The sequence below is a fragment of the Schistocerca serialis genome, chromosome 2 (genome assembly GCF_023864345.2).
Source record: "Schistocerca serialis cubense isolate TAMUIC-IGC-003099 chromosome 2, iqSchSeri2.2, whole genome shotgun sequence".
In the NCBI taxonomy this organism is placed as follows: Eukaryota; Metazoa; Arthropoda; class Insecta; order Orthoptera; family Acrididae; genus Schistocerca; species Schistocerca serialis.
The window spans coordinates 679,882,783-679,909,660 of record NC_064639.1 but is presented as its reverse complement, the minus strand read 5'-3'; the positions used below and the strand labels follow the sequence as shown (position 1 = coordinate 679,909,660).

The 26,878-nt window shown below is 40.2% G+C and overlaps 1 protein-coding gene across 3 annotated transcripts in view; it reads right to left on the bottom strand.

Moving 5' to 3' along the window:
- Positions 1–26,878, bottom strand: part of LOC126457790 (integrator complex subunit 13) — a 249,485-nt gene that overhangs the window by 99,116 nt on the left and 123,491 nt on the right. For all 3 annotated transcript variants that reach the window (XM_050094375.1, XM_050094377.1, XM_050094376.1), the window contains exons 11-12: positions 24,227–24,418; positions 23,153–23,524 (exon numbers count right to left, since the gene is read on the bottom strand). In XM_050094375.1, coding sequence (XP_049950332.1) covers positions 23,153–23,524; positions 24,227–24,418 — 564 coding nt within the window. The remainder of the gene's footprint in view (positions 1–23,152; positions 23,525–24,226; positions 24,419–26,878) is intronic.

Below are 26,878 nucleotides of genomic sequence, written 5' to 3'. Positions count from 1 at the left end.
TTGCAGTGAAAGAAGTTTTGGGTCTTTCTGCAGGAAACACTTCTAGTTGGTGATAACCACTTCTATGATCAATTGTTAAGAAATATTGACATTTTGCTTGGTTGTCTAATGTATTCGTTATGTTCAGTATTGGATATGCATCCATTGCGGTTCATGCATTCAAATAACAATAGTTACGGCAAAATCAATATTTTCTGATATCATCAACTGACTTTTTGGGCATCAGAAAAATACCTGCCAACCAAGGGCTATCGCTATGCTTGATAATACCCTCACACAATTGCTGATCTATAAACTCATCTACGAGTGGCTGTAGATATTTCACTATCCTGTATGGTTTCCTATAAACTGGTGGATTATCACCTGCAGGTATGTTGTGTTGTGTGATAGGTGTTACTGATAGTGGGCCATATGAAACAGAAAGGTCTGACTGTTCTAACACCAAAGCTCCATGGTTTCTCATTCACTATTTTTCAAGTGATGAACCTTGACACATAGTACAGATGCGTTGATGGTCTGTTTCATGCTGTGAGCACAGTGTGACCCTTCAATATTCTCATCTTTGAGTATCTCTAAACTTGCTATAAGTAATCCTTTCGGCAGATTCACTTAATCTGTCTTGAAGTTGTTCAGGTTTACTGGAATCATCAGTTCCCCGTTGACGATAGTTATGTGAGCAACACTTATTCATATAAAATAATGCATTTCATCTAACGCTTTACTGTATTGCAGTGGCTCAACCATACCATAATCTATGCTGTTGCATATCAGCATCTATAGATACCCAAACCAACTTCCCTGTACCAGCAAGTGCTTCATCATGCGTAATCATCTTTAATGAATATGTATGCAGTTCAGTTGGCGACACCTTACTGTGCACTGTGAAAGATTAGTTTTTGTATGATGCCTATCCAGGAAATCAAGTCCAAGAATCACAGAATACCCTTGCCTCACAGTTGGCAATACTTCTATATGCTCATGAAACTCTATAGTTCCATTTCTAAAAATGATCTTTTTTCGTCCCCAATGATACCAAGTCATTGTCTCCAACTCCATATAAGTTATACCTTGGAGCCCCTAGTCCTCTCCTACCCACGAGGTCTAGACTGATAATAGGTACATGTGCACCAGTATTGACTAGAAATTTACATTCTTTACCATTTACAAAGCCCACCAAACAACTATCCATCTCTACCTTAGTGCAGTACTCTGACCTATCAGGAATGTTTTCTGATGGACGTAGCACCTCAGCTTATGTTTAATGTTATCGTTGATTATTTCCTTTACTTTGCTTCTTATTCCCACACTCATTTGCCTTGTGACCAAAACATCCACATATGTAACCTTGTGGTTGTTTGAATTGCGCCTTCAGATTCCCTTATCATTGTGTACCCATGTAGCAATATCTACCTCCTACAGATGCATGGCAGTATGCAGTGCTGCAGCCAAGTTCTCTGGATTTTCCATTCAGGCTCTTTGTGAAAACTCTGGAGGACCTCCTCACAAAAACACATCGAGTGATCTGTTCTCTGACTAATTGAGTATGATGTGATTATTGTCAGGATTCCACATCAACCCATATGTTTGCACATTTATTTTATGGGTTCTGTCTGGAAAAGTCTCATTTGCCATCTGTGTCAACCCACTCAACTTTTTCCTAAAAATCCTGGCATTATTTTGCTGACAGTATCTCTGACACAAACCTTCCATTAACTGCTCAAATGTACTTGCCTTGCTCAGTGTCTCATGATACATCACATATGTCTTGACGTCACCCATAAGGCATTAAGTTGGGCCATCTACAGAGTAATTTTGTATGACCGATTACACATCCTGGCTGTAGCTAATACATCATTAATTAATACCATGACACCTGCTGTTGTTTTGCTAGAGAAGTGTGTGATGAGGTTAGCTATCACAGAATCTACTGAAAAGTGGGGTATTGCTACTGATGACTTAAATTCACTCAGACCCGGCTGTGAATTTCGCATGGCCCACAAAGATTCTAACTGTGCCACCAATTCCTCATAGCGTAACTTCGGTTGAGCATTTTCCTCTGAAAACTGTGACATTTGATCTGTTAAAGTGGCTATCCTATCATTAGTAGTAACTGACCTTGTGCCTAGCATATTTGTGCAATTTACTACTATCTTATATGTATACAAAAAATATCTGCACCAACATATATCAGACAGGAAAAATACGACTTATTCTGTCGAAACAAGACTCAGTTACTTCTTTTGCCTTATCACCGCCCAGTGACACTGAGTACATTCCTCTGCAGCATGACCATAAAATCTACAAATAGAACAAGTTATCAGAACAAACTTAGTGCATGATTCACTACGATCCTCTAAGTTACAAATAGTACATCTCACTGGTAACAAATTTCTTTACAGTTGCTTCTGAAGTCTGATAAACCAACAGGCTCCACTGGGTTTAAAAAGATACTTTGGACATAGCCTATCCATCAATATGCTTAAATTCTGCAATGTCACAAAGAAAGAAAAATGCTTTTGTGGTCACTGCATTGTGGTCACTGCTGCAACGTATGGACACTGTAGATGCAGACACCTCCGATGCCAAATCCTCTGATGATTGAGTCAGAGGGCACACTTCTGACATCAATTTAGAGAGGGGCCAAGTGGAGAAACCTCTGCATGAAGTCAGATAGCAGTTGGGTACCTGTGAAGCGTCTCTTATGCTAGTAAAACATTGTCAAAGTTCGATTATTTATTAACCATGTTTACAATTGTCTTGTGCCACACTGGACTTGTAGCTAATGCTTCATTCAGCTGCATGATGGATTCCCACCAACGGCTGCCAAGTGAACTCCTCATCTGTAGACCTAAGCGAAGAGTGAGTGACCTCACACCACAGCACACTGCCGGCACAGCTATGGTCCGGCACGAAGTTCAATGCCGTCAGCATTTTGTGATGTAGTGGTGTCAGAAAACAATCAGTTTCTTCATCAGCAATGAAGGTGCATTTTACAGAGATGCAGTGACCCTTTGATGAAATGATGATTTACAAGTGAGGTATTGAATTGTCATTGCAAATACAAACAGGAACATTAAGCTGCTGGAATATTTAACTCAGGACCTCAGTATACCTTCACTAGTATACACATGAAGATATTTTAGAAGATTCTGTACCAAAATATTGTGAAATCTGATAGCTCTCCCAAAATTTCATACAACATTAATAATAGTAATAGACGTGTCACTTGAAAAAATATAACAGATTGAACACCTGGGAAAATGACTGGAACCCAATCTTCCTGAAAGAGTAGCATTATCAACATAAGTATATGAGCTGGAACTGACATAACAACTGACCAAGAGCACCTGAAACAAACGGATCTCACCTCTAACACAAAAATGAAGCACTCCCAGGTAGTCATCTGCCCTGAAGCCCAATATGCTTCAGAATATCTACTGCTCAACAGGAAGAGTTCTCTCAGACTTGAAATCCAGGACAGAAAGATAACGAGGAATATACTGGGGACCAGTCAAGGAAAGTAATGAACAAAAAAGATGATCACACCAGCAGCTCTACAAGTATCGCGAAAAAAATCACAGATGCTATGATATCTAGCCTTTTATGGCTGTGTCTACAGGATGCATCCCAGCAGGTCGACTAGTCGGTTTCCCAAGTACTGGTAAAAGAGGACAGCCAAGTCACTGTGGTTGACAGAAGTGACAAAATATCTGCAGGAAATGGGAAGAACAGAAAGAGACATAAAAGACTCAAAATCTCTCACCTTAGGCAAGTAAAGTTGGAGGCAAACCACCAAGAAACAAGACAGGTGCCCCCTGGACAGAGGAGAAGGGGGAACAACACAGCCAGAAGATGTGCAACTACTACTGGGTGAACATTAAAACCTCTCTGCAAACACAATATTTGAATTTTGTGGCTCTTAGTTGGCCTATGTGAAAAACAACAACAACAACATTAATAATAATAACAATGTAAATAATTTGCTGCTCTTGGTTATTGTGGAGATGGTAATGACGAAAAACATGGCAACAACAATGACAAGAAACTGAAAACAAACTCAATGAACCAGACTGAGATATAGATTATTTGCTATAGGGGGGAGGGGGGGGGGGGGGGGGGGACCATCGCAAAGACTATCACTGACCAGCGATGGCAACACAGAGTGAAGTGTTTGCACCCAAAATATTTAGTTCGGATTGAGCTACTGCAATTGTAAGACATTTGTACATTGTATTGTGTAAAATAAATCATTTACGTTGAGATTCTACTTCTCTGTATATTATTGAGCAATTCCTTGTTGAAGTCACAGAGGAAACTACCCATATTCATGACTCCAACTGTGAAAACATTGCAATTACAGTGATATTCTGCACTGAAGTTGTCTATTCTCTTTTTGTTTTAGTGCCTACAGTGCAACCAGAGGATACATCTTCATGCCCACTAGAGGATACATCTTCATGCCCACTGGCCATTTTATTTGGTTCATCAACTCTGTTCATGTAAGGTATTAATGCTGCTCAGTATTCACAGAACTCACCAAAACAAGAGGTGTATAAATTAGAAATGGACGTGAGTGCTAACATTGCTACACAGAACACATTAAGGTTGATGGAACGGAAGCTCCTTTAACAGTGAACTGATGCACCAGACTTAATACAGGGTGATACCTTTCAAACTACATGTGTACAGACTGATTTTACATCCTCTGCACCTCATCACATACACAGACTTTCAGTACAACTGCTCCATACTCACAACCATTGAGCAACACTGTTACCATGAGCAGGAAAACTACAAATTTAGTGTTTGCAATAACAAATACAGTCCACATCCAGTACCTACTGTGACGTACATGCCTGCAGTGTCTACTGCACCGTACTTACAAGCTTTTGTCAGGACCTTCCCATAACAACAATACAGGGGCAATACCACCACAATGTCTGGCTGGACAACTACTCCTTATCTAGCAGCAGATGCCACGGTAGTGCCTTATTACCTGGCCCTCACAGAGCAGCAACTGGTGGACTACACCATGCAGCAATAAACAGCAACACAACCTAAAACCCCTCCATTCAGGTCCAACCATGTGACTTTATTGTTTGCAGTGATAGAGTGCATTATTACAGTGTTACGAATTGTGGACAATAAATCAAAATTTGTCATGCTAAATATACCATCCACCTGAATTCAAAGAGTTAATCACTAACCTAATGCTCACCCCCTGCCAGTAACAAATACAGCATAGTGAAACCAGCACCCTTGCAAAGCATTTCTCACTCACTGGAGCAACAGGGGCCACAAGTGATATACAAGGAACATTTACCGGGCAGCCCATGTTCTCAACTGTGGCATCACCTACAATCATTATTGGATCCCATCCTGTTGTCAAACCCCTCCCTCTGGACATTATGGATTGTGCAGCACCTTCAGCAACAGCATCTGACAATAATTGCCCACAAAAGTGATTTGTTGGACAGGAAACTGGCCCTGGCAAACAGACTATTTACAGTCATGCAACAAGACAGTGCATCAGTGAGAGTGAGCCTACCCCTCCCTTCTGTCCAACTGGCCAGCACCCCGAACAAAGCTGATGCTGTCCGACGATGAGTACAGCTCATTTCACAATCCCCCACCTGAGCACTGGCGCTCAATACATGCACAGCACAACACCATCAACTGACAATACAGGACAACTGATTCTGCCACTTTTCAGTTCCCTGCTGTTGGTACCATGCCCATTTTGGCACTGCTGCTCTCAACTGTTGACAGCACACGTTGCGCACAAACACAGTCAATATAGGTGTACTGGCTCCAGGTTTACAACTCCGTGTGGCACAGCATGTCGATATACATGGCAAAGCAGAACATACCGTACAATTCATGGATGAGTTATGTTTACCTGGATGTTCAACATTACTGATGTGGTAGAACCTGTCCTGGAGATCATTTCTGCCTTGACATCAACCTGGCACTCTGTTCCATCATGCGATGCGACATTTTATCACAGGATTTTTATTTATAATCTGCCACAGGCTGTGAGACAACTAGTGTGAAAGCTGATGACTTAACCACACAGCTGCTCGAATGTATCAGAACAGCACATGCCGTCTCTGCCACACAGGAATGTCCTTTTGCGACCTGGGATGACTCAGGGTCCCTAAGTTATGACAACAACAGATTATACCAGCGAATTCATGAGCAAGCACTCACCATTGCACATATGTGTGTGCAGCTACGACACTTAACACACATTACAGCAACTGTGAACTACACAGCCATGTCTCGGACAGGAAACTATGACCCTCCGAAATACACTGATGGTGGTATGCAACCTGACCTCCTCCAGTGACAACAAGCACACGGCACAGCAGCCACAAACAATGTAGCCATGCCTCCGATGGCCAACCATGCCCCTCCAGAACATGCGAGGAAGCCACACAGCCCACCTTATAACGACAACAACAAACACATGCAGTGGCGGCTGCAAATGACGCAGCCATGCCTCCATTGGCTAGCCACATCCCTGTGCTACACACTGAGGAGGCTGCACAATTCGACTTGTTACAATGACAACAAAATGACATGCCACATGACATCCATGCACTCCCACCACACTATCTGAACCATTACAGGGACAACTCTCTCAGGCCAATAAAGCGCATCACGTCACCTCTTGCGACTTCCCAAAAACTGTGACCCTATCAGTGAAGCACCGCAGGTTCTACTTTATTAGTGCAAGCTAAAAATTGTATAACGCACTACATAGATCTGACAACGAGCCCCCCTGTTCGGCACAAAGCATGCTACCTCACCCTGGTCCTCTTCAGCTTCAACTGCAGTGAGTGGCAAGTGGGTATAATACGGCCATCAAACAGCACATAAACTTCTCCCATTAAATAAGTAGCTAAGAAAGGCGGCTCTATTCAAATATGTGGACACTACAGAACTCTTAACCCGTGAACAGTGTATGACAATTACCCTGTATCAAACATAGGTGACTTTACCCTTGCACTTGCAGAGGTTGCTAAAATCACCATCATGATGCCATTTGGCTCATTCGAGTTTCTGGTGAAGCTGTATGGCCTCAAAAAAGATGGCATAGACCTGTGAATGATTCATTGATGGGGTATTGTTTAAACCGAACTGTTGCTATGCAAATTTAGATGACATTCTAATTTTTTCCCACAGTCATCAGAGCCATGAAGTTCACATCAAATGTGTTCTCACTGCTCCTCATGATGCGAGAATGAACATAAACAGAAACAATTACATAGAAATAAGGTCATGTTTCTTGAACATGTAACCATCACAAGAGGAGATTAAGACCAAATCAGACTGCAAACATGTAGCTCGACAGCTCCAGCCTCATCACACACAACAAAACTTTCAATGGTTCTTGGGAATTGTTAAGTTTTACAGACATCATCTCCCACATGCTCTTTAAGTTCAAGCACCACTGACAAATGCCCATGTGGGTCCTCACGAGCAACACAAACTTAAACTATTATGGACACTGGAAATGCAAGCAGCATCTCCCTGCATGAAGGAGTGCCTGGAAGATTGGTTGCTCTGTCATGCCAGGTACCAGATGCACAGCTTACAGTTACCTCCTCCAGCTGGAAGTAGCAGGTAGTACACAATCTCCACAAAGCTTACAGGATCACAGACAAAATGGTTGGCTTTTGACTGCAAAGTACTCATCGTTTATGAGGCCTTACACTATTTTCGTGAGGATATTGATGGTTAACACATGATTATACAGGGTGTCCCACATAAAGCTGGTATGCTTCATGTACCGGTTAATCACCTCTAGTCGAACTACTTGTGATGTGGCAACATTGTCTCCAAAGTTGGCTACACTGCATTTTATCAGAAAGTGGAGTGCAGCTGTGAGTTTTCATGTCAGATTTTGAGAGAAGTTTGTATTGAGATGTTACAGAAATGGGGTGGTTTGTATTAGAAAAGTGAACTGATAGTGTGGAGTGTTACATAAAGACAGGCGCCATCAAGGAATGTGAAGAAATGTTTCAAGCAAAGTATCCTGGTAGGAAACTCCACACAACCAGCACTATTTGAGTTCTGTACAAGAAATGGAGGGCAATAGGATCTATTCAGATTGCGCAGAGGAATAGGTGACCGATAGTGAGGACCGCTAAAACTATAGACAGAATGCACATGGACATTTCGAGAAGTCCCTGCGAGCTGGTAAGGAGGTTGTCGCAGCAAGTTGGTGTATGTCGTACATTGAGTCATTGTGTACCAAAAGATATGAAATTAAAAGACTATCATATGAGTGTAGTGCAGGAGCTGAAATTTGAGGATCAGGAAAATAGAGTGTTCATAATTGTAACTGGCAGTTAATGTTAATTTCTAATGGCTATTTGGACCCCTTGCTTTACTTCATGTCAGATGAGTCCCGGTTTCATTTATCAGGTTATGTAAATTCCCAGAATTGCAGATACTGGTCGTAGGACAAACGACATATTTTGCATGAAGAACCTCTCCACTCAGAGAAGATAGGTGTTTTGTGTGCACTGTCTGACAAGCACACTATTGGCCCATATTTTTTAATTACACCTTAAACAGAGCCAAATATCTAGAGATAGTTGACTCTTTCTAAGCACAGTTAACAGATGTGGAAAAGCTGTACACAGTATTCAAAAACTGTGGAATGTGTGAGTGGTTGCTCCATCCGCTCACACATTCAACTTAAGTATGGTCCACACAACCAACATGTTCCCTGAAGATAGACTTGTCAGTAGAGGCCTCTGGCTCCCAAGGTCCTCAGACTTAACATGATGTGATTTCTCTTTCTGGGGTACACAAAAAAGCAAAGTGTATGCTGGAAATTCTCACACAATAGACAATCTTAAACGGAACATTACTAGAGAAATTAACATCATCATTCCCACAGAATTACAGTGTGTAGCTGGTAACACCATCACACGAAGGCAGCAATGCCTGGTTGCCCATAACCACTAGTTTCAGCATCTCTTATAAACAGGTAACTACATGTTTTTTAGTTAGTTCATTTTTATTTGAATCTTTGGTGTGAGGCACAGGACACCCTGTATATACAGATCATAAACCTATGATTGATGTCCGTCATTTATGGTCAACCCAAAACAATTTTGGCACCTTGATGTGATTACAATGTCTGCCACCTCTGCAGGGCAGATAACATTGTCACGGATTGCTTAACGTGCAACAGCACCTCCTCCCTTACCCTCTACTTCAACATTGTTGTGAAGAACAGGATTGCGATCAGATTATTAGTACATTGTTCAAGGATGCAGAAAGTAACCTCGAGATTGAATGTAGATCAATCCTGGGAATGGATGCAACTGTCCTCCGTAACATTTTGCAGCAATATATTTAAGCCTATTACACCTTCATTGAAGTGACATACAATTTTTGACACACTACATAATCTCATGTCCATTTTAATTATCCGAGCTGTTATGCCGTGGTCGGTTGATGAATTCTGTGGTGATTCCCAACGTTTCGTCTCCGACTGCGGGAGACATCTTCAAGGGGGTCCGTAGCTTGATGGAAGGTCCAACACACACACTGGCTCGCTACTGAGCCAGTGTGTGTGTTGGACCTTCCATCAAGCTACGGACCCCCTTGAAGATGTCTCCCGCAGTCGGAGACGAAACGTTGGGAATCACCACAGAATTCATCAACCGACCACGGCATAACAGCCCGGATAATTATAATGGACATGATATTTCCGGCCGTGAAAGTTTACATTTTACTACATAATCTCAGCCAGCCAGGGGATCATTACTGAATATTTTGTTTGGCCAGGTGTTAAACACGATTGTTGGAAATGGACAAGTGCATGCCTAGACAGTCAATGCAACAAAGTGGGCTGGCATACACAGACTCACCTCAGCAAGTTCAAAACTCCATATGGGCACTTCCTATATGTACAGCTCAACCTAGTGGAACCCTTATCAGAATCAGAATGATATATCAGGGTCACTACAAGTTTCCCCAAGTGAAATTCTCTGATATTTCTCGGATTTCCAGAAAAGTTTTAGCATTTTTCCCAGACAAATTACAAGATTTCAAGGGCAAGTAAAGACATAAATTAATAAAAAGAAATGTAAGGACTTTTGTATTACTCCCCCATGTGAGCAAAATTCGTAAGTACTAATATTATCATCTTTCGTAATGAACTGCTTTTAGGTGGAGAAAGCAAGGCAAATGGTATATGTGTTTCTTTAAGACCACTGCTGTTATTTTGTTTGAATAAAACAAAACACGTCTGGTGACAAAAATATGCTTTTTCATGGAGTCACAAGATAGGTTTAAAATACCTTCACTGATTTCAAAAATAACCTCAGTAAAAAGTAAGCCTCTTGAAAGAAATGTATAATGCAGGGAAGAGTTGTGTAAACAAACACTACAGGTGACCATCAACAAAACATTGGTTCTACTATGTTCGTTAATGTCAGTTATTACTCACTGTGTTATGTCTATCATTTTACAGGTATTGTGTGATTTTTCTTACGTGAAATATACGAGTAGATAGCATACAAACCGACAGGGACTGCCACAGTTTTCTTCTTCATATCATCCATATTTTATAATATATAAACTACTTTTGAAGTGCCGAAATGTACCACAATAAATAAATGTCACACTGTACAATGTACTTGCACTCAGACAGTCGTAATTACTGAAATCCATCACCTGTGGCCTCTAACCTGCTGAGGAGCAGCTCTGTGCTGGGTCCATGGATGAACCACGAAAATCTGCTGCATTATGCCACACATAAACAGACAGATCGGTAAGACTAGATCCAATGGGCAGTGCCTGCATATTAGTGGGAAACAATGGACTTCATACTGGCAGGCCAAATCCATTAGACACACTGCCAGGAAGTTTCATATCAGCGTACACTCCGCTGCAGAGTGAAAATCTCATTCTGGAAACATCCCCCAGGCTGTGGCTAAGCCATGTCTCTGCAATATCATTTCTTTCAGGAGTGCTAGTTCTGCAAGGTTCGCAGGAGAGCTTCTGTAAAGTTTGGAAAGTAGGAGACGAGATACTGGCAGAAATAAAGCCGTGAGTACTGGGCGTGAGTCGTGCTTCGGTAGCTCAGATGGTAGAGCACTTGCCCACGAAAGGCAAAGGTCCTGAGTTCGAGTCTCGGTCGGGCACACAGTTTTAATCTGCCAGGAAGTTTCATATCAGCGCACACTCCGCTGCAGAGTGAAAATCTCATTCTGGAAACATCCCCCAGGCTGTGGCTAAGCCATGTCTCCGCAATATCCTTTCTTTCAGGAGTGCTAGTTCTGCAAGGTTCGCAGGAGAGCTTCTGTAAAGTTTGGAAGGTAGGAGACGAGATACTGGCAGAAGTAAAGCTGTGAGTACCGGGCACGAGTCGTGCTTCGGTAGCTCAGATGGTAGAGCACTTACCCGCGAAAGGCAAAGGTCCCGAGTTCGAGTCTCGGTCGGGCACACAGTTTTAATCTGCCAGGAAGTTTCATTTTTACAATGCCAGTTTACATGTTGAAGTCACAGTTTCACTATCCAGCTTTTCTGTTATTATGCAAGGATCTTCACAGCAATGTCAACATATGAGAAATGTGTATCTATGAATTTTTTTTAAATTTATTTTGTGCTTAACATAACAATGAAGATCTTGCTAATGCACTACGTCAGCCTCTGTGTGTTTGTAGCCTTCATGTAAGAATTTCTGTTTCAACTAAAGGAGAATATACTTGAGGATACTGAAAAACTACAAGGAGATTGAGAGATTGGCTAATAAATTCAGTACGTGAATACCAATGCTACCATAGTCACACTGTGAGTAGAGAAACATGAGGGCTATTTGGAAATAATGTTCCAACTGGTCATGAAATGGAAACCACTGAGAAAATAAAAAATATTTTATTTGCAGCAGTTAGCTACACATTCCAGCCACTTCTCTACACAGTCACCACTCTGACTTAGACATTTGTCGTAGCGTTGTGCCGACTTTCCCATACTATTGTCATAGAAGGCAGTCACCTGTGCCCAATACTATGTGCTGGTCTACAGCTCATCAATTGTGCGAAAATGTTGTCTTCAAAGCCAGTGGTTCATGTGAGCAGAGATGAAACTCAGGGACAGCCAGTCACGGGTTTTATTGTGGGTGATCACACACTTCCCATCAAAAACACTGCACAAGCATCTTCATTGCCCCTGCAGTGTGGCTGAGAATTGTCTTGAAGAAGAAACCACATGACAGTTGTGTTATGTGGGCTGTATGACATCAGGTGAAATCTTTCACCAGGCCCTCATACTTAGCGAGCAACGATATTTCCTAGGCATCTTTACATACTCACCGTGCACTCAGAACTGGAAAGAGCAATGTGACGTGATCAACAGGTATACAAGATACACTGCCCAACACATATCTCCAAAGTTTCATCGGATTTTCACAGTGGTCTCCATTTTGTAACCAATAAGAACTTACTTTTTGTATAGTCTTCGTATATTTCTAGCTTCTGGAATTGTTAGTTTCTTCATTAGAAAAGAAAGAGTGAAAGATTTTAGAAGGTGATGTGAGGACAAGGGGTGACAATGATGCAGGGGAAAGCATAGGAGAGAAGAGGTGATCAAACAGAGCACTTTGCTAATGAATCTTTAACCTCCTGCTCTCTCTGATGCCTTCCCATCCATCTATTGTCCCCCCTCATCCTCACATTACATGGGTGGCTCTCATCCTGCAGTATGTGTGACCCATTCTTCCTTCCCAGCTTTCCAAAACATATTCCCCTTTGCCCCTCATGAAGGAACTAACAATTCCAAAACCTAGGAATAGATTTTTTTCTGGTTTTAATGTGTCTTTGGTCAGTACTGACATTTGCCTCCTGAAAGTAATTGCCAGTGCAGACAAAGACTTCACCACTGTTCTCATCAATTGTAGTGACTATGTAGTTGAGGGGCTCTGCCGTATTTCGACATCTCTGCGTACAAACCTCACAACCATGATCCTAGTCCAGAAATCTAATATGACCTCCAGTAGCTCCCCAAGGCCTTAGGCCCATCCCAAAACCTGACAGCTGAATTGTTTGGTTCACATTCATGAGATAAAGAATACCTGGACTCGTGGCATGGACAAGCTTTGCCCTTTGCTTTATAACCTTAACAGCAAGCTTTACTCTTTGCTTTATAACCTTAACACCTAATCCCAAATCCACTCCACCTTCCTAGATGTCGATCTCCATCTCTCAGATGAGTGCATAAATACGTCTTGTTGCGTACCAAGCAAAAGGTACGCAAGAAACACCACAAGAGGCCACTGCCACACAGGCACAACCACTTGTCCAGTGCCTCTCAAGTCTATGCAACAACCTTTGGACGGAACTCACAAACACAAACCTCTGCGCAAACTTCCCCAACACATTGTATTCTCCCACTGATAGTGTGGACAACTGTCATAGGGACTGTGGTCTACATTACTTGCAACTCAACTGACAGACAGGTGCCAAAACATGACACGATATGGACACACACATACAGTTCCGCACCAGTAATCAGAAAACTCAGTTCAGTACAGTACTCTGAACACTATCTTCTAAATTAGCTGTCACTATTTACAAAGATCTTGAACTACTAACAGTGTGTTTACATGTTACTTCAACTTATAATGAAAATATCATAGACTGCAGATCCACAGCTAAGTTATTTCGATATCATGGTCTTAGGTTCAGAACATCAAGTGCCACACATCAAATTGTACCAGTTGTACCATCTTGTAACATACTCTTAATAAATATTATTTCTTAATATTTCTGTTGTGGGGTGCCCTGTCATACAAGTACCTCGTTATCTAGCATTCAATGGCTACCTTCAAGGAATCATGACAGGAAAACTTTTTTGTTACCATGAATGTTTGGGCTGAATTAATAGTAGCATCTAGTTACTACATTCACATGTCTATTCATATCAAGCACACCAACTACCAACAGTACATCAGCACTGACAGTTGTCACCTGTTCCTTGTCAAAGTCTCTTCCCTAAAGCCTCGCCACCCGTAAATGCTACATGGGCAGTTGGGAGGGGGTAGGAGTTTTTGAAATTTACTGATAATCTTTCCAGGGCCTTTTTTGACAAACAATATCATATCAAGCTCATCCATAAACAGATCTCCTGTACCATCTCCTTCTCCAACATAAGTAAACCTGTCAACCAGCCACCAATCAGCACTCCTCTTATCATATAGTATCAACCTGGCCTTGAAAAGCTCCACCACACCCTTCACCTTGGTTTCAACTACGTCACATGTGCCCTGAGATTAGGAATATCCTAAGTAAAATCCCCAGAATATCTTTGTCCATCCCTATTCCAATTCTGCTCCTAATCCTGCACCCCATGGGCCATTCCCTTGTGGATAAACCAGATGGAAGACCTGTCCCTTAAACCAATCCATCACCTCCTACTGTAGTCCAGTCACAGACATTTCCTACCCTATAAAAGGCAGGGCCATATGTGAAGGCAGACATGTGATATATCAGCAATGCTGCAATTATTATGCAGCATTCTGCATGGGCAAGACAGGTAACTCAGCTGTCTGCTCGCATGAAGGGCCACTGTCAAACTGTGGCCACCCAGAAACTTGACCATCCAATAGCCAAACATGATCTGCTCCACAATACAAATGACTTTAACAGCTGCTTCACTGTCTGTGCCATTTCCATACTCCCTTACAGCACAAGTTTTCCTCAATTACCCAACTGGAAAGTCTCTCTCCAGTACATCCTGCATTCTTGCAATCCCCCGTCCTAAAATTCCATAAAGCTGTTTCCCACTGCCTCTCCTTCACTCTTCCCTTTTCTTCTCTGACATTGTCCATAGTCCACCTTTCTTGCTGGATTGTGTACTGCCTTCTAGCACCATTCTGCCTCCCCCTCCCTACCCCCATCTCCACTCCCCCTGAAGTGGACATTTCCTCTTCTCTCTCTCTCTCTCTTGCCCCCTCCCTCCTTTCACTCCTCTCCCTGCCCAAACCCCTCTAGGTCTCCAACTTCCTCCCTCTTAACCCCCTCCATCCCTCCTCTCCCTATAACTCTTATATGATCTACCCCCATCAGAACTCCTTTTATCTTGTTGTGCAGATGCTGAGTCATCTGTCTTTCCCTTTCTTGCATAGCACTATCCCATCATCCCACTACCCCCTCCTTGCCTTGTGGTCCTTCCCCACAGCCTCCCCAAATCCATTAGCCCAGGCAACTATTCTCAATAAATAATAATTGTTGTCATTGCAGCCACAATATCATGTGTTTGCATGACTGTGTGGTTGTGTATGTGGCACTTCCAAATACATGAAGAGCCAGAGAGCTCAAAAGCTAGTGAACACTATTTCCTGTTAAGTGTGTCTATTTACCACACATCAGTCTGCTATAGGTGAGTGGTTGCATTTCCCTTATTTTATGTAACTGATTCCTTATTTGTATCCAGTAGGTCATCTACAGTATGGAGGGGGTTTGGCATGGAGTAACTAACATGGACTGTATTTGAAAAAATTATTGCTGTCTGTTTCAACCTCTAATAATCTTTAAAAATTAAAATGATTTCCCTCATTTGCATACCAACTACAATTACAACAAGAATGATCAAATTATTGGAAATGCTTGTGTTAAAAAATATATAAACAAGTCTCTGCATCTCACTCGTGTAGTTTTCTAATTGCGAGATCCACCTGGCAAGTTCCTGTTGTTGGGTCGGAAGTGGCACAAAGAACTGCAAAACTGTCCATAAATTATGAGCACTAGACAGAGATCACCATAAACAATATTATACTGATTATGGCTACAGTGAAAAGTGTTACACTTTACATACTTCTTTGAAGGGTGTCATTTTCATGCCAATCAAATAGAACTTCACCAACTTGACACTTTAAAATGAGCCATATTGATATAGTCAGACAATGTCAGAAGCCCCATTGCTGGAGCAGTCATAGATTACTGTTCCATTTGATAATACTCTTATGCCTTTGACAAATTAAAACAAAATCACTGTTATATTTCTTCTTAAGAAATCCTGTAGTATAGCTGGGTCTAACAGGGTCAGGTTGCCCTGAACTTACACTGAGATTGGCTAACAAGCATCCTGTTCTCTAGGATCCATGCTGGTTGGTTAACAGTTTATCATTCACAACAACATCTTCCCCATATGCAGAGTGATTCTTATCAACATTTAAAAAACACTGAAATGATGTGGATGATGCTGAGACAAATAATTTACTATAAGACACATGGGCCCCAAATATCAGGAAATACCACAAAAGTGGATGACAAATGTTCAACATTTGATGTCATCAGATGACATACCTCGTACAGCAGTTAGGCTTGCTGATCCTACCCCCTTACAGGATGCACATCACTCAGCTAAGCTACTGTTTTTCTTTTTTTTCTTTAACTCATTTTATAAATGTAATCTATTGTATACTTAGAAGTTACAAAATTATCATCTTTGCTGTAACCACACAAAAGTTGTTCTTATTTTGCATTTATTTCTTTCTGTCCCTTCTTTTTGTGTTTCCAGACTTTATTTAGTCTGTATTACATTGAACCACAAAAGAGAATGGTATAGGCATGTGTATTCAAATACAGATATATGTAAACAGGCAGAATACGGCACTATGGTCAGCAATGCCTATACACGACAACAGGTGCAGCTGTTAGATCGGTTACTGCAGCTACAATGGCAGGTTATCAAGATTTAAGTGAGTTTGTATGTGGTGTTACAGTTGGCGCACGAGCGACGGGACACAACATCTCCACAGTAAAGATGAAGTGGGGATATTCCCATATGACCATTTCATGAGTGTACCATGAATATCAGGAATCCAGTGAAACATCAAATCTCCAACATTGCTGCGGCCAGAGAAAGATCCTGCAAGAACGAGCCCAATGATGACTGAAGAGAATCGTTCAACATGACAGAAGCGCAACCCTTCCACAAATCGCTGCAGATTTCAACGCTGGGCCATCAACAACTATCAGCGTGCGAACCGTTCAATGAAACATCAACAATATGGGCTTTCAGAGCCGAAGGCCCACTTGTGTATCCTTGATGACTGCACAACACAAAGCTTTATGCTTCACCTGGGCCCATCAACACCGACAATTGATGACTGGAAACATGTTGCCTGGTCGGACGAGCCTTGTTTTAAACTGATCGAGCAGAGTATGGGTATGGAAACAACCTCAAGAATCCATGAATCCTGCATGTCAGCAGAGGACTGTTCAAGCTGGTGGAGGCTCTATAATGGTGTGGGGCGTGTGCAGTTGGAGTGATATGTGACTCCTGATATGTCTAGATACAATTCTTGACAGGTGACACTACGTAAGCGTCCTGTCTGATCACCTGCATCCATTCACATTCACTGTGCATTCCGACTGACTTGGGTACTTCAGCAGGACAATCCAATGCCCCACACATCCATAATTGCTACAGAGTAGCTCCAGGAACACTCTTCTGAGTTTCAACACTTCTGCTGGCCACCAAACTCCCCAGCATGAACCTTACTGAGCATATATGGGATGCCTTGCAACGTGCTGTTCATAAGAGATCTTCAACCCCTTGTTCTCTCACAGATTTATGGACAGCCCTGCAGGATTCATGCTGTCAATTCCCTCCAGCACAACTTCAGACATTAGTCGAGTCCATGCCACATCATGTTGCGACACTTCTATGTGCTTGCAAGGTCGCTACATGATATTAGGCAGGTGCACAAGTTTCTTTGGCTCTTCAGTGTAGCTCATGTATGATAACAACACAGTTCCAAAGCTTATACTCATTCACTTGTGATGTGACATGTTAGGTTTTCATTGTAGTGTACTATGCAATAAACCAGTGTAGACCGCAACCCAAGTAATCACTTTTGATGCAACATGCTAGGTTTTCATTATACTGTACTATGTAATAATCCAGTGAAGACCAAGGAGACCCATAAATAAAATAGTAAATCCTAACTCAATGAAAACACGTAATTGTCTAATGCAACACAAAAAAATACTGCCTGCCACATGCAAGATACTGAGTAGAGTCCTGCGTGACCGAGTAAGCGAGCACAAAATACGAGATGGGGCGAGCACACCCTAACTGGATAGTCTGCCAGCACTAGTTCTAGTGACCGAGCATAGAAGCCATGACCGAATACGTAGCACATAACTTCAAACACATTACACGTGTCATTATCCGTGTGAGACTGCAGCCACTACAGGCTTCTCATTTGTAGTGTGTATCTCTCAGTAATCATGCAGCGCGAGGGCACCAGTGCAGTAAGACGTAAGATTGAAACCAATGTTTACACATTGAAGACACCGGAAGCTCTAAAAAGCCAAGTATGGTGTACATTTCTGTTGGCTGTAGATGAAAACAGTGCATCTACTGGGTACGTATCGTGCACAAACAACTCCACATTATTGTGTTTCCAGTCGGGAACCACTCATTTAAAGAAACACAATTGCAAGAAACCTCATAAAGATACAGCTACTTCAGGGATACCAGCAGTAATAAAAAATAGTATTACAATAATATGTATTGCAATGTGTGCTGAAGATATAAGACCTTCTAATGCTGTTTCCAGTGAAGATTTCAAAGAACTAAGCCAAGAATTAATACTTCTAGGTGCGCATTATGGAGAAGTTAATGTGGCAGATGTCATGCCACATCCCTGTTCTATAAGCAGATATGCCAAAGAACAAGTTGATGCAATACGAAACACCATAATGCCTTCTGGTATTGTGGAAGTTATTAATAAAACATGTGCTGCGACAGTTGATGTGTGGACTGATTCGCATAATCAGATGCACTATTTGACACTTACAACACATTACATTAACTCAGATTGGTCTCTTGTGAACAATGTTTTATTTTCAACAAAATTCCCGGACGTTAAGAAGATGGGAGTAAATGTTATGAAAGAAATTGAAGAGAGGATGGCTGATTGGGACATTTCGCCGTACATGTTGCACAGTTTTGTTTTTGTCTTCGACCAGGGTGCCAATGTAATAAAGGCTTTGGAAAATCACTAAAGGATTCCTTGTGCTGCTCATTGTATAAACACAGCACTTAGCCATACTTTCGATGAAGATAACTTCTTGTTAAATCATGCCCCGAACATCGCATCAACAATAAATACTGCAAAATGCACTGTAAGGTACATTAAGAAAAGTGGCCTCTGCTCATCTTTGAAATCATCGTTGAAACAAGAGGTCTGCACAAGCTGGAACATGTTGTACACTATGCTGGAATCCTTACACTCTCAGTATAACAAAGTTGTTGCCTTGCTGACGGAAAAGGACTCGGCTTACAGATTGCAAGGATATGATAATGAGCTTGCAGGAAAAATTGTGCATTTTCTGAGACCATATAAAGAGGCCACAGATGAATTAGAAGGCGAAAAAGAACTGACAATCCAGTTAGTTCTTCTTTGGTTTCACAAACTGCAACAAATTTGCAGTGTCAATGACACTGATTGTCAGGTGAGTAATTACTGCAGTTAAAAGCACTGTTTCATTATGATACACAATAGATTTATAATTTACTAGCATAATTGATGTGTACCAATAGATAAGTATTTTTTAACAGGAGGTACAAAGGATTAAAAATCGAACCTTGACTTTCTTTTGTGAGAAGATTGTGATCACTTCCAGACATAAATTTTCTGAGTTTCTTTGGCCGTCTTTCTGTGATCTTAAGATGCTTGAAGTAAATGAAAAGCAGGAAATTCTTAGCAGTGTGTGACAAATGTGTGCTACTTATGCAGGTACAACATGCAATCATTAACATAATGATTTTTGCATAGTTAGTGGATAGTGTATTATAGAGAAACGGGAATGTTATAATTCGTATAATATTTCATTAACGTAAAACACTCCGTTTTTAAGGGAATGTTTCAATGATTTCCACATCATTTCTGTATTACTTGTCTCTTTTGTTTATTATCATAGATCCTTCAAGTACTGTGCCATCACCACCCAGAAAGAGAAATCGTTTCAAGGAATGGAGGAACAATAGATAATCCGCAGCAGATGACGTAGATCTTTACATTTTAATGCACCCCAGAGATGATGATGACATCTTAAAGTGGTGGAGCAGACGTGAAACAGAACTGCCAGACCTGGATGCAGTTGCAAGACATATTTTATGTATCCCAGCAACAAGCGCACCTAGTGAAAGATGCTTTAGCAAAGCCGGCATGTTACTGAAAAATCGCCACAGCCAATTAAATCCGGAACAAGTTAGTGATTTACTGCTGATCAACAATAATTATAATTTTGTTTCTGTTGCAAACAAGTGAAAAGTATGACAAGTTACATCTGTAAATGTTTAATGTTCTTTGTATGCTTTCTTTACGAAGATAGTTGTCTTCTACGTTACAGGGACAGCACTTATTTAATGTTTCCTGTTAATGAAAGGAAAAATATATCTTCTGTTTGGAAATGAGACTCGTCTTCTGTCCGCGATTGTATTGAAATATCATTTTACTTTCCAAGTTCTTTATGAATTTAGCTGTGTTACGTACCCGTTCTTGGAAACGTTACTTTTGTATTAACAGAGAGAGAGAGAGAGAGAGAGAGAGAGTTGAGACGTCAGCAGTGACCGGTCAAGCTCGGTTATCCACTTGTCAGGAATCCGGACATCAGACATGGGATGAGTACATGATCGAGCCGGGTCGTGTGGGGCCGGACATGAGTGGCTTGGTCTCCCCGTCAACAGGCGAACCGTGACTGGTCAAACATTGAGCGTTGCAGCACTCTAACACTGAGCCCCACATGCTAAAGTTTTGCATTTATGCCCAAAGCCACACCGAAGTGAATACTTGACTTGGGTTGGGATGATCAGATGCAACAGGCTGCACTGGGGCATTTGTCATCCACTTCTGGGGTATTTCCTGACATTTGTGGCCCCACTTGTCTTATATTACATTACTTGTCTCATCATCATCTAGATCACTTTTTAAATGTTAATAAGAATCACCCAATATACTGTTAAGGCAACACTATTACAACTGGGACAATTTTTTGAGAGGGAAGGTAGACTACAATTGCCTCTCTCAACGAGCTGGGAAATTGTCCTGCTGAATCTTAAGACATTGTAGATGGATTTCCTTTGTGTCATCAAGGTGCTGTAATATGAGGTACTTGATTTGGGTTGCTACAGTACAATTACTGGACTCAGACATGTTAGATATGTAGCCTAACCCACCTCTCATCGCTATCACACGGCAGTAAAGGAATTCTGGATCCATGTAGGCATTGGCAGCACTTTTGGCAAAATGATCTGCCATTGTTTGGACAAAATCTCTAGACGATGTTCATACACTTTCCTCCATCAGTCCAGCAGCATTGGATGTGGCCAACTGCAATTCCCAGAAAGTATTTAGATGGATCCCCATACTTGTGTTGAGCTAATGGAATGATTTATTTTGTCTCAGAGCATTCTGAATGAGCTCTTCCACCTCTCTCTAATGTTTATTGTATCTTTACAACATGAGAGGCTGAGGGGTTCTCTGCACTTGGCTGGCATTTGAAAATTTGTAGTCACATGCCTAGCCCTCATTGTTGGGAAGCACTCCTCCCTCTTACAGGGATTTGTATGTTTTGCCCAATGATTAAATTGAAGGTTGTTGAAAATGTGTGTGGCTCCATCAATGTTTATAACTTCTTTGCCTAAATGTAATGCTCTCATTTGGCGGCTTTTATCTTCTACAGCATTTTCTCACTCTGAAAACTGTAATTTTAGCTCCGTGTTGTGAGAATGTTGGAGCTTCTCTTTCACTTCACGTTTGCCTTACCACATTTGCCACATGCTATCTGCCCATTACATGCAAATGTTGTGTGACACTTAAAACAGCTCACTTATGTTCAAAACTTACATGAAAAAAACATGCCTTAATATATTCTGGGGAACTGAGCAAGTAAAAAGTGATAGTAATGAGGACAGTTTTTTCACACACACCACTTACTCACTTCATATTGTTTCTACCATCCAAAGGAAGGTTTTTGACTGTGAGCATAATGATCCACTTCATCTCGTAAGTAGCTACGGAGTTAAAGGTTGAAGCCGACACAACTTTACATCATAATTAATGTAATACAATACAGGTGCAGCTAGTGCTCCAAGGACTGCCTATAACTATTTTTCCTCATCAGCAACAAACCCAAAAATATAAAAAATTATCTATTATTGATCATATTTGGCAACAACAAAATCTTTATTTATAGATTTAATCATATATCATTTAACAAAAAGTAGATGTTTCAGTTTTGTTCTTACTGCCTGTTAAAGAAATGCTTGGAATGTTAACCGTACACAGGTCTCAACCATATATCATGGCAACAAACTTAATAACCAAAACTTGCTGCCATTATACACTATGGTCCATAGAGACTTGCATAGGTACATGATATACTTTACTAATTAACAGTTTAGCATTCTTTCCCAACAAAACAATGTTCACACACAAACACGTTTTAAAAATTATTTTCTGGTTACATATTTCTCAAGTTTTCAGACTATTATTTTTACTTGTCCTCATTTCTGATGATTTCGGTTACATTTTTTATGACTGGAGAACAAAAGGTCATCAAGTTCCTGTTTCATTACAAATAAAATGTACTTCTTGCCAAAATATAATAACGAGCCATTAATTCCAAAGCATGCTGCACTCAAAGATTGTCACTATAGAATTCTTATGAATAATAATACATTAAGGCAGCCAATGAAGTTATAAGGGTAGTGATAAGTTCTTATTCCAAGACAAAGTCACTCAAGAAAGTAAGTAAGCACAAAAACATTCATAATTATTAGTACTATATACAAGTAAGTTTTAAAAAGAGAGAAATAAATGATAAGTATTCTCACACTTGGAAAACACATTTTCATTAGACCTCATTTCACTTGTGAATTGACATTAAGCACACTGGTACACACAATATTCAAAAAGGGAACAAAGTACCACTCATGGCAAGTAAAAACTCGTTAGTTCCACTTGCCAGGAAAAAAGTGTGAGAAACTATCATTAACCATTAAAAATGATTATCAGTATTAAGACTTGCACAGGCACATTAAGCACTGTCATGCTGTCTAAATAGTTTCCAGGTGATAAAACAAGGAATCTTAATAAAACACAGCCTACCCATCGCCAACTATCTCAGCACCACGATTACCACCAGTTCTTGATTCACTTGCATCTTTGACATTTGGATACAGTCTTGCAATGCTGCCACCACTTGGAAGTGGATCTCCTGAAAGGCGCCCTGAGAATTCCAACTTTGTGTCAGAACGTGATGCAACTCGTTCAACCCACACATCAAGGAAAGTGCGAGGTCCTGAATATATGCTACTTCCTACAGCTGCTGATCTGTGTCCCACTGGTGGCACTCGAGTTGTGGAAACAATTCCCACTGTTGCAGATGCTGGTGGTGGAGACATTGGAGAATCGGTTGTTGCTCGGATAACTGTTGCTCGAGATGAAAACTCTGATGAGGTTTCACCCAATTTTCCAAATCTGCAGAAATGAACATTAAAACATCTTAAAAAGAATAAAAAGCTTACTACAATAAGCACTGCAAATTTTAAACAATAAAAGCAAGCATCCCCTTAGATCTCTTATGAAGGAAGACAGCCAAGTAAAACAATAGAAACAAAATTGTATAAGCATTCAAAGACCTCTTCAAACATTTCAGATATGAGCCAGAAACACACATTCTTGTAGTGGTGCCTTTTGATGTTACCATGGAAAGTGAATAGTTGGTGTGACCTTACTGTTGACCTCTGTGGTGTCACTACTGACTTGGTACTGATATTCAGGTGTGCCATCTGAAGAGGTGAAGTCTGATATGGCCTGGGACTGGACTTTGTTTAGGATATGGACTTAAGATAACTTGCACTGTTTCCAAAGAACATATTGTACATATATTTCTTTTTGTGAATAAACTCCATTAGTAATGTGTGTAAATCACCATAACTAAAATAGTTAATAAAAAATAATAACAATCTAAATGTAATGGTTGATTATGCGCATAAAGTCATTTAATATTTCTCTGTCTGCAGATAGTGGCTTTCAAATAGAAGTAGTTTAAAGTCAGTGGCAAAGCAATACAAAAACAAATAGTGAAATTATTCACACGAGTGTCCGGAGCAAGATAATCCACTTAAAAATATGTACTGTATATACCTACTATACATATCTAGAAATGCATTCACTTACTGGTCAAGTTCACGAAGAGCCTCGTCAAGTTCTACTATGTCTCCAGGTTTTTCAGCCTTTGTTTTATCGTCATCAGGAGACTTGTTCCGGCATTCCAAGAGGCAATTCAACACACGGCTGTGTTGCTCACTGCGACAATGTGCACGCAAGAAAGTTTCCAGTTCATTCCACATAATCCGATACTGTTCTTCCCTGAATAACCAAACAATGACCAATTTGTAACTTTCTACTATTTTGTATTATTTGTATGAAATAATTGGAATAAAGTAGAACACATACAGAGTTAGTTGATGTAAGTTGTGTGTATCAATATAAAATTAAATCCAAATGTTACATACACATTAACACACAACACTTCCTAGAAAACAACAGCACAAATAATACTAGTAAATCAAATTCTGTCCCTTTTCACTTGGATCCACACATTCAAAATTTAGAATAAAGAGAAGCAAATGCACCAAATAAAAACAAAAACTGAGAAAGATAACAGCTTCACATATACAATGACAATGGTCAAAGGTACACAATAATTGCTCACACCATAGACATGGTGAATAATATGACACAGAAACCATCAGATGCCAGTCCAAGTCAAAATCAGAGCATGAGACAGGCCATGCACCAGTGTCACAATGCAAAAATATTGTGGTGAGGTGGCTTTCTCTACAAAGTGCTAGACACTATCACTATGGAACTAGAATCATCCATCCTTGATACTGGAGGTTTCTGTAGTCTGAAGGAACTCGAAATAAGGACTACTAGAACACAGATTAAAAAATTAATGGTGAAGATCACAGTTGGGGTGATGGAAAAAGGTAGAAACAGACAGTGCACAGGAGAAACAGGGAAAGGACAAAAAGTGCTAGACACTATCACTATGGAACTAGAATCATTCATCCTTGATACTGGAGGGTTCTGTAGTCTGAAGGAACTCTAAATAAGGATTACTACAATGCAGATTAATTAATGGTGAAGATCACAGTTGGGGTGATGGAAAAAGGTAGAAACAGACAGTGCACAGGAGAAACAGGAAAAGGACAAAAACATGTGAAACTTTGTAGGCCTCAAGTTTCACATAAGATAGTAAACGAATGAAATGGATATTCTAGTGAAGATTTCTTCTCTCTCTCTTCCTCTGTTGTCGTTAGCCAACTGAAAAGTTGAAAAAGAGAGATATTTCAGAATTTCTGGAGAATACTAACAAATAGCATCTAACAAAAATATTTACGCATAAAAATATGTGATACTCAACTAGATATGAGAAGGACATGCTTTAATACACCAAAACTGTACGTATATTATATTTCCCCAGTAAGTGGTTCTAGATAGCATTAAGTACAACCTGTAAATAATATTTAAGTTGATAAAAGCAGGCACTACTCATTTATTGATGAACAAAACATTTTTGTTCAATAACTGAGCTAAGTTTGTGAGAGTCAGTATTAAATATACATCTAAGTTATGTCCGAAACATCTATTAAATGAGAAAGCTTGTTTCATGTGAGGAGTCAACAGTTCTAAATTCATTAACTAAGAACTGTGACTGTTTTGTTCTTGGTTCTTCCAGAAATATGCAGTAGTTTGCAGCCTGTGGTGGCTGCTTGGTGCCCCCTTTTCCTGGCAAGTAGTAAACCCTAGATGCTAAAGGCTATCCGTCTAATAAAAGATGGCTTGGAAATTAAAAAAATAACCACATAGGGTGGGGTAAAAAATTGGGTATATTATGAGGTATAATGTATCTGTGTCACAATGTCTACAATATTACATCTACTATGAAGAAGTATGCGCCACCTCACATGCACTACAAAACAAACACAGAATGATACACAAAGGACACTGGAGATCATTAACATTAGCAGCATGCACTGAACAGGAGAGAAGACACTTCAAGCAATCAAGTATTTAACATACACACACAGAGTACAGAACTATTATATTTTATAAAGTAAAGGTATATATATATATGAGTGTGTAACCTAGTGCATTAGTGATATATATATATATATATATACCTTTACTTTATAAAATATAATAGTTCTGTACTCTGTGTGTGTATGTTAAATACTTGATTGCTTGAAGTGTCTTCTCTCCTATATATATATATATATATATATATATATATATATATATATATATATATATATATATATATATATATATATATATATATATATACCTTTACTTTATAAAATATAATAGTTCTGTACTCTGTGTGTGTATGTTAAATACTTGATTGCTTGAAGTGTCTTCTCTCCTATATATATATATATATATATATATATATATATATATATATATATATATATATATATATATATATATATATGAGTGTGTAACCTAGTGCATTAGTGATATACTAAGGACAGTGAGTAACAAACAATGCAACAGAGTAAGTTGTAATTTGTGTGTGAAATATAGTATTTTACTCAAACTAAGAATAAGGAAGCATGCTGTTTGTGTTTGACTGGGTAAATGGCAATAGGTACAAGTGTGGTCTGAAAAGTTCTTGGAAGCACCACGATATTCATTGGACTGTTGCCTGTAAACATGTGCCACATCAGTGCTCTTGGAAGAGAGCTGTGGCAGTGACATGGCTCTGTTGTTGTTCCTGTGTAGTGATTTGCAAAGGCGGAAAAAAATCGAGATTCAAGC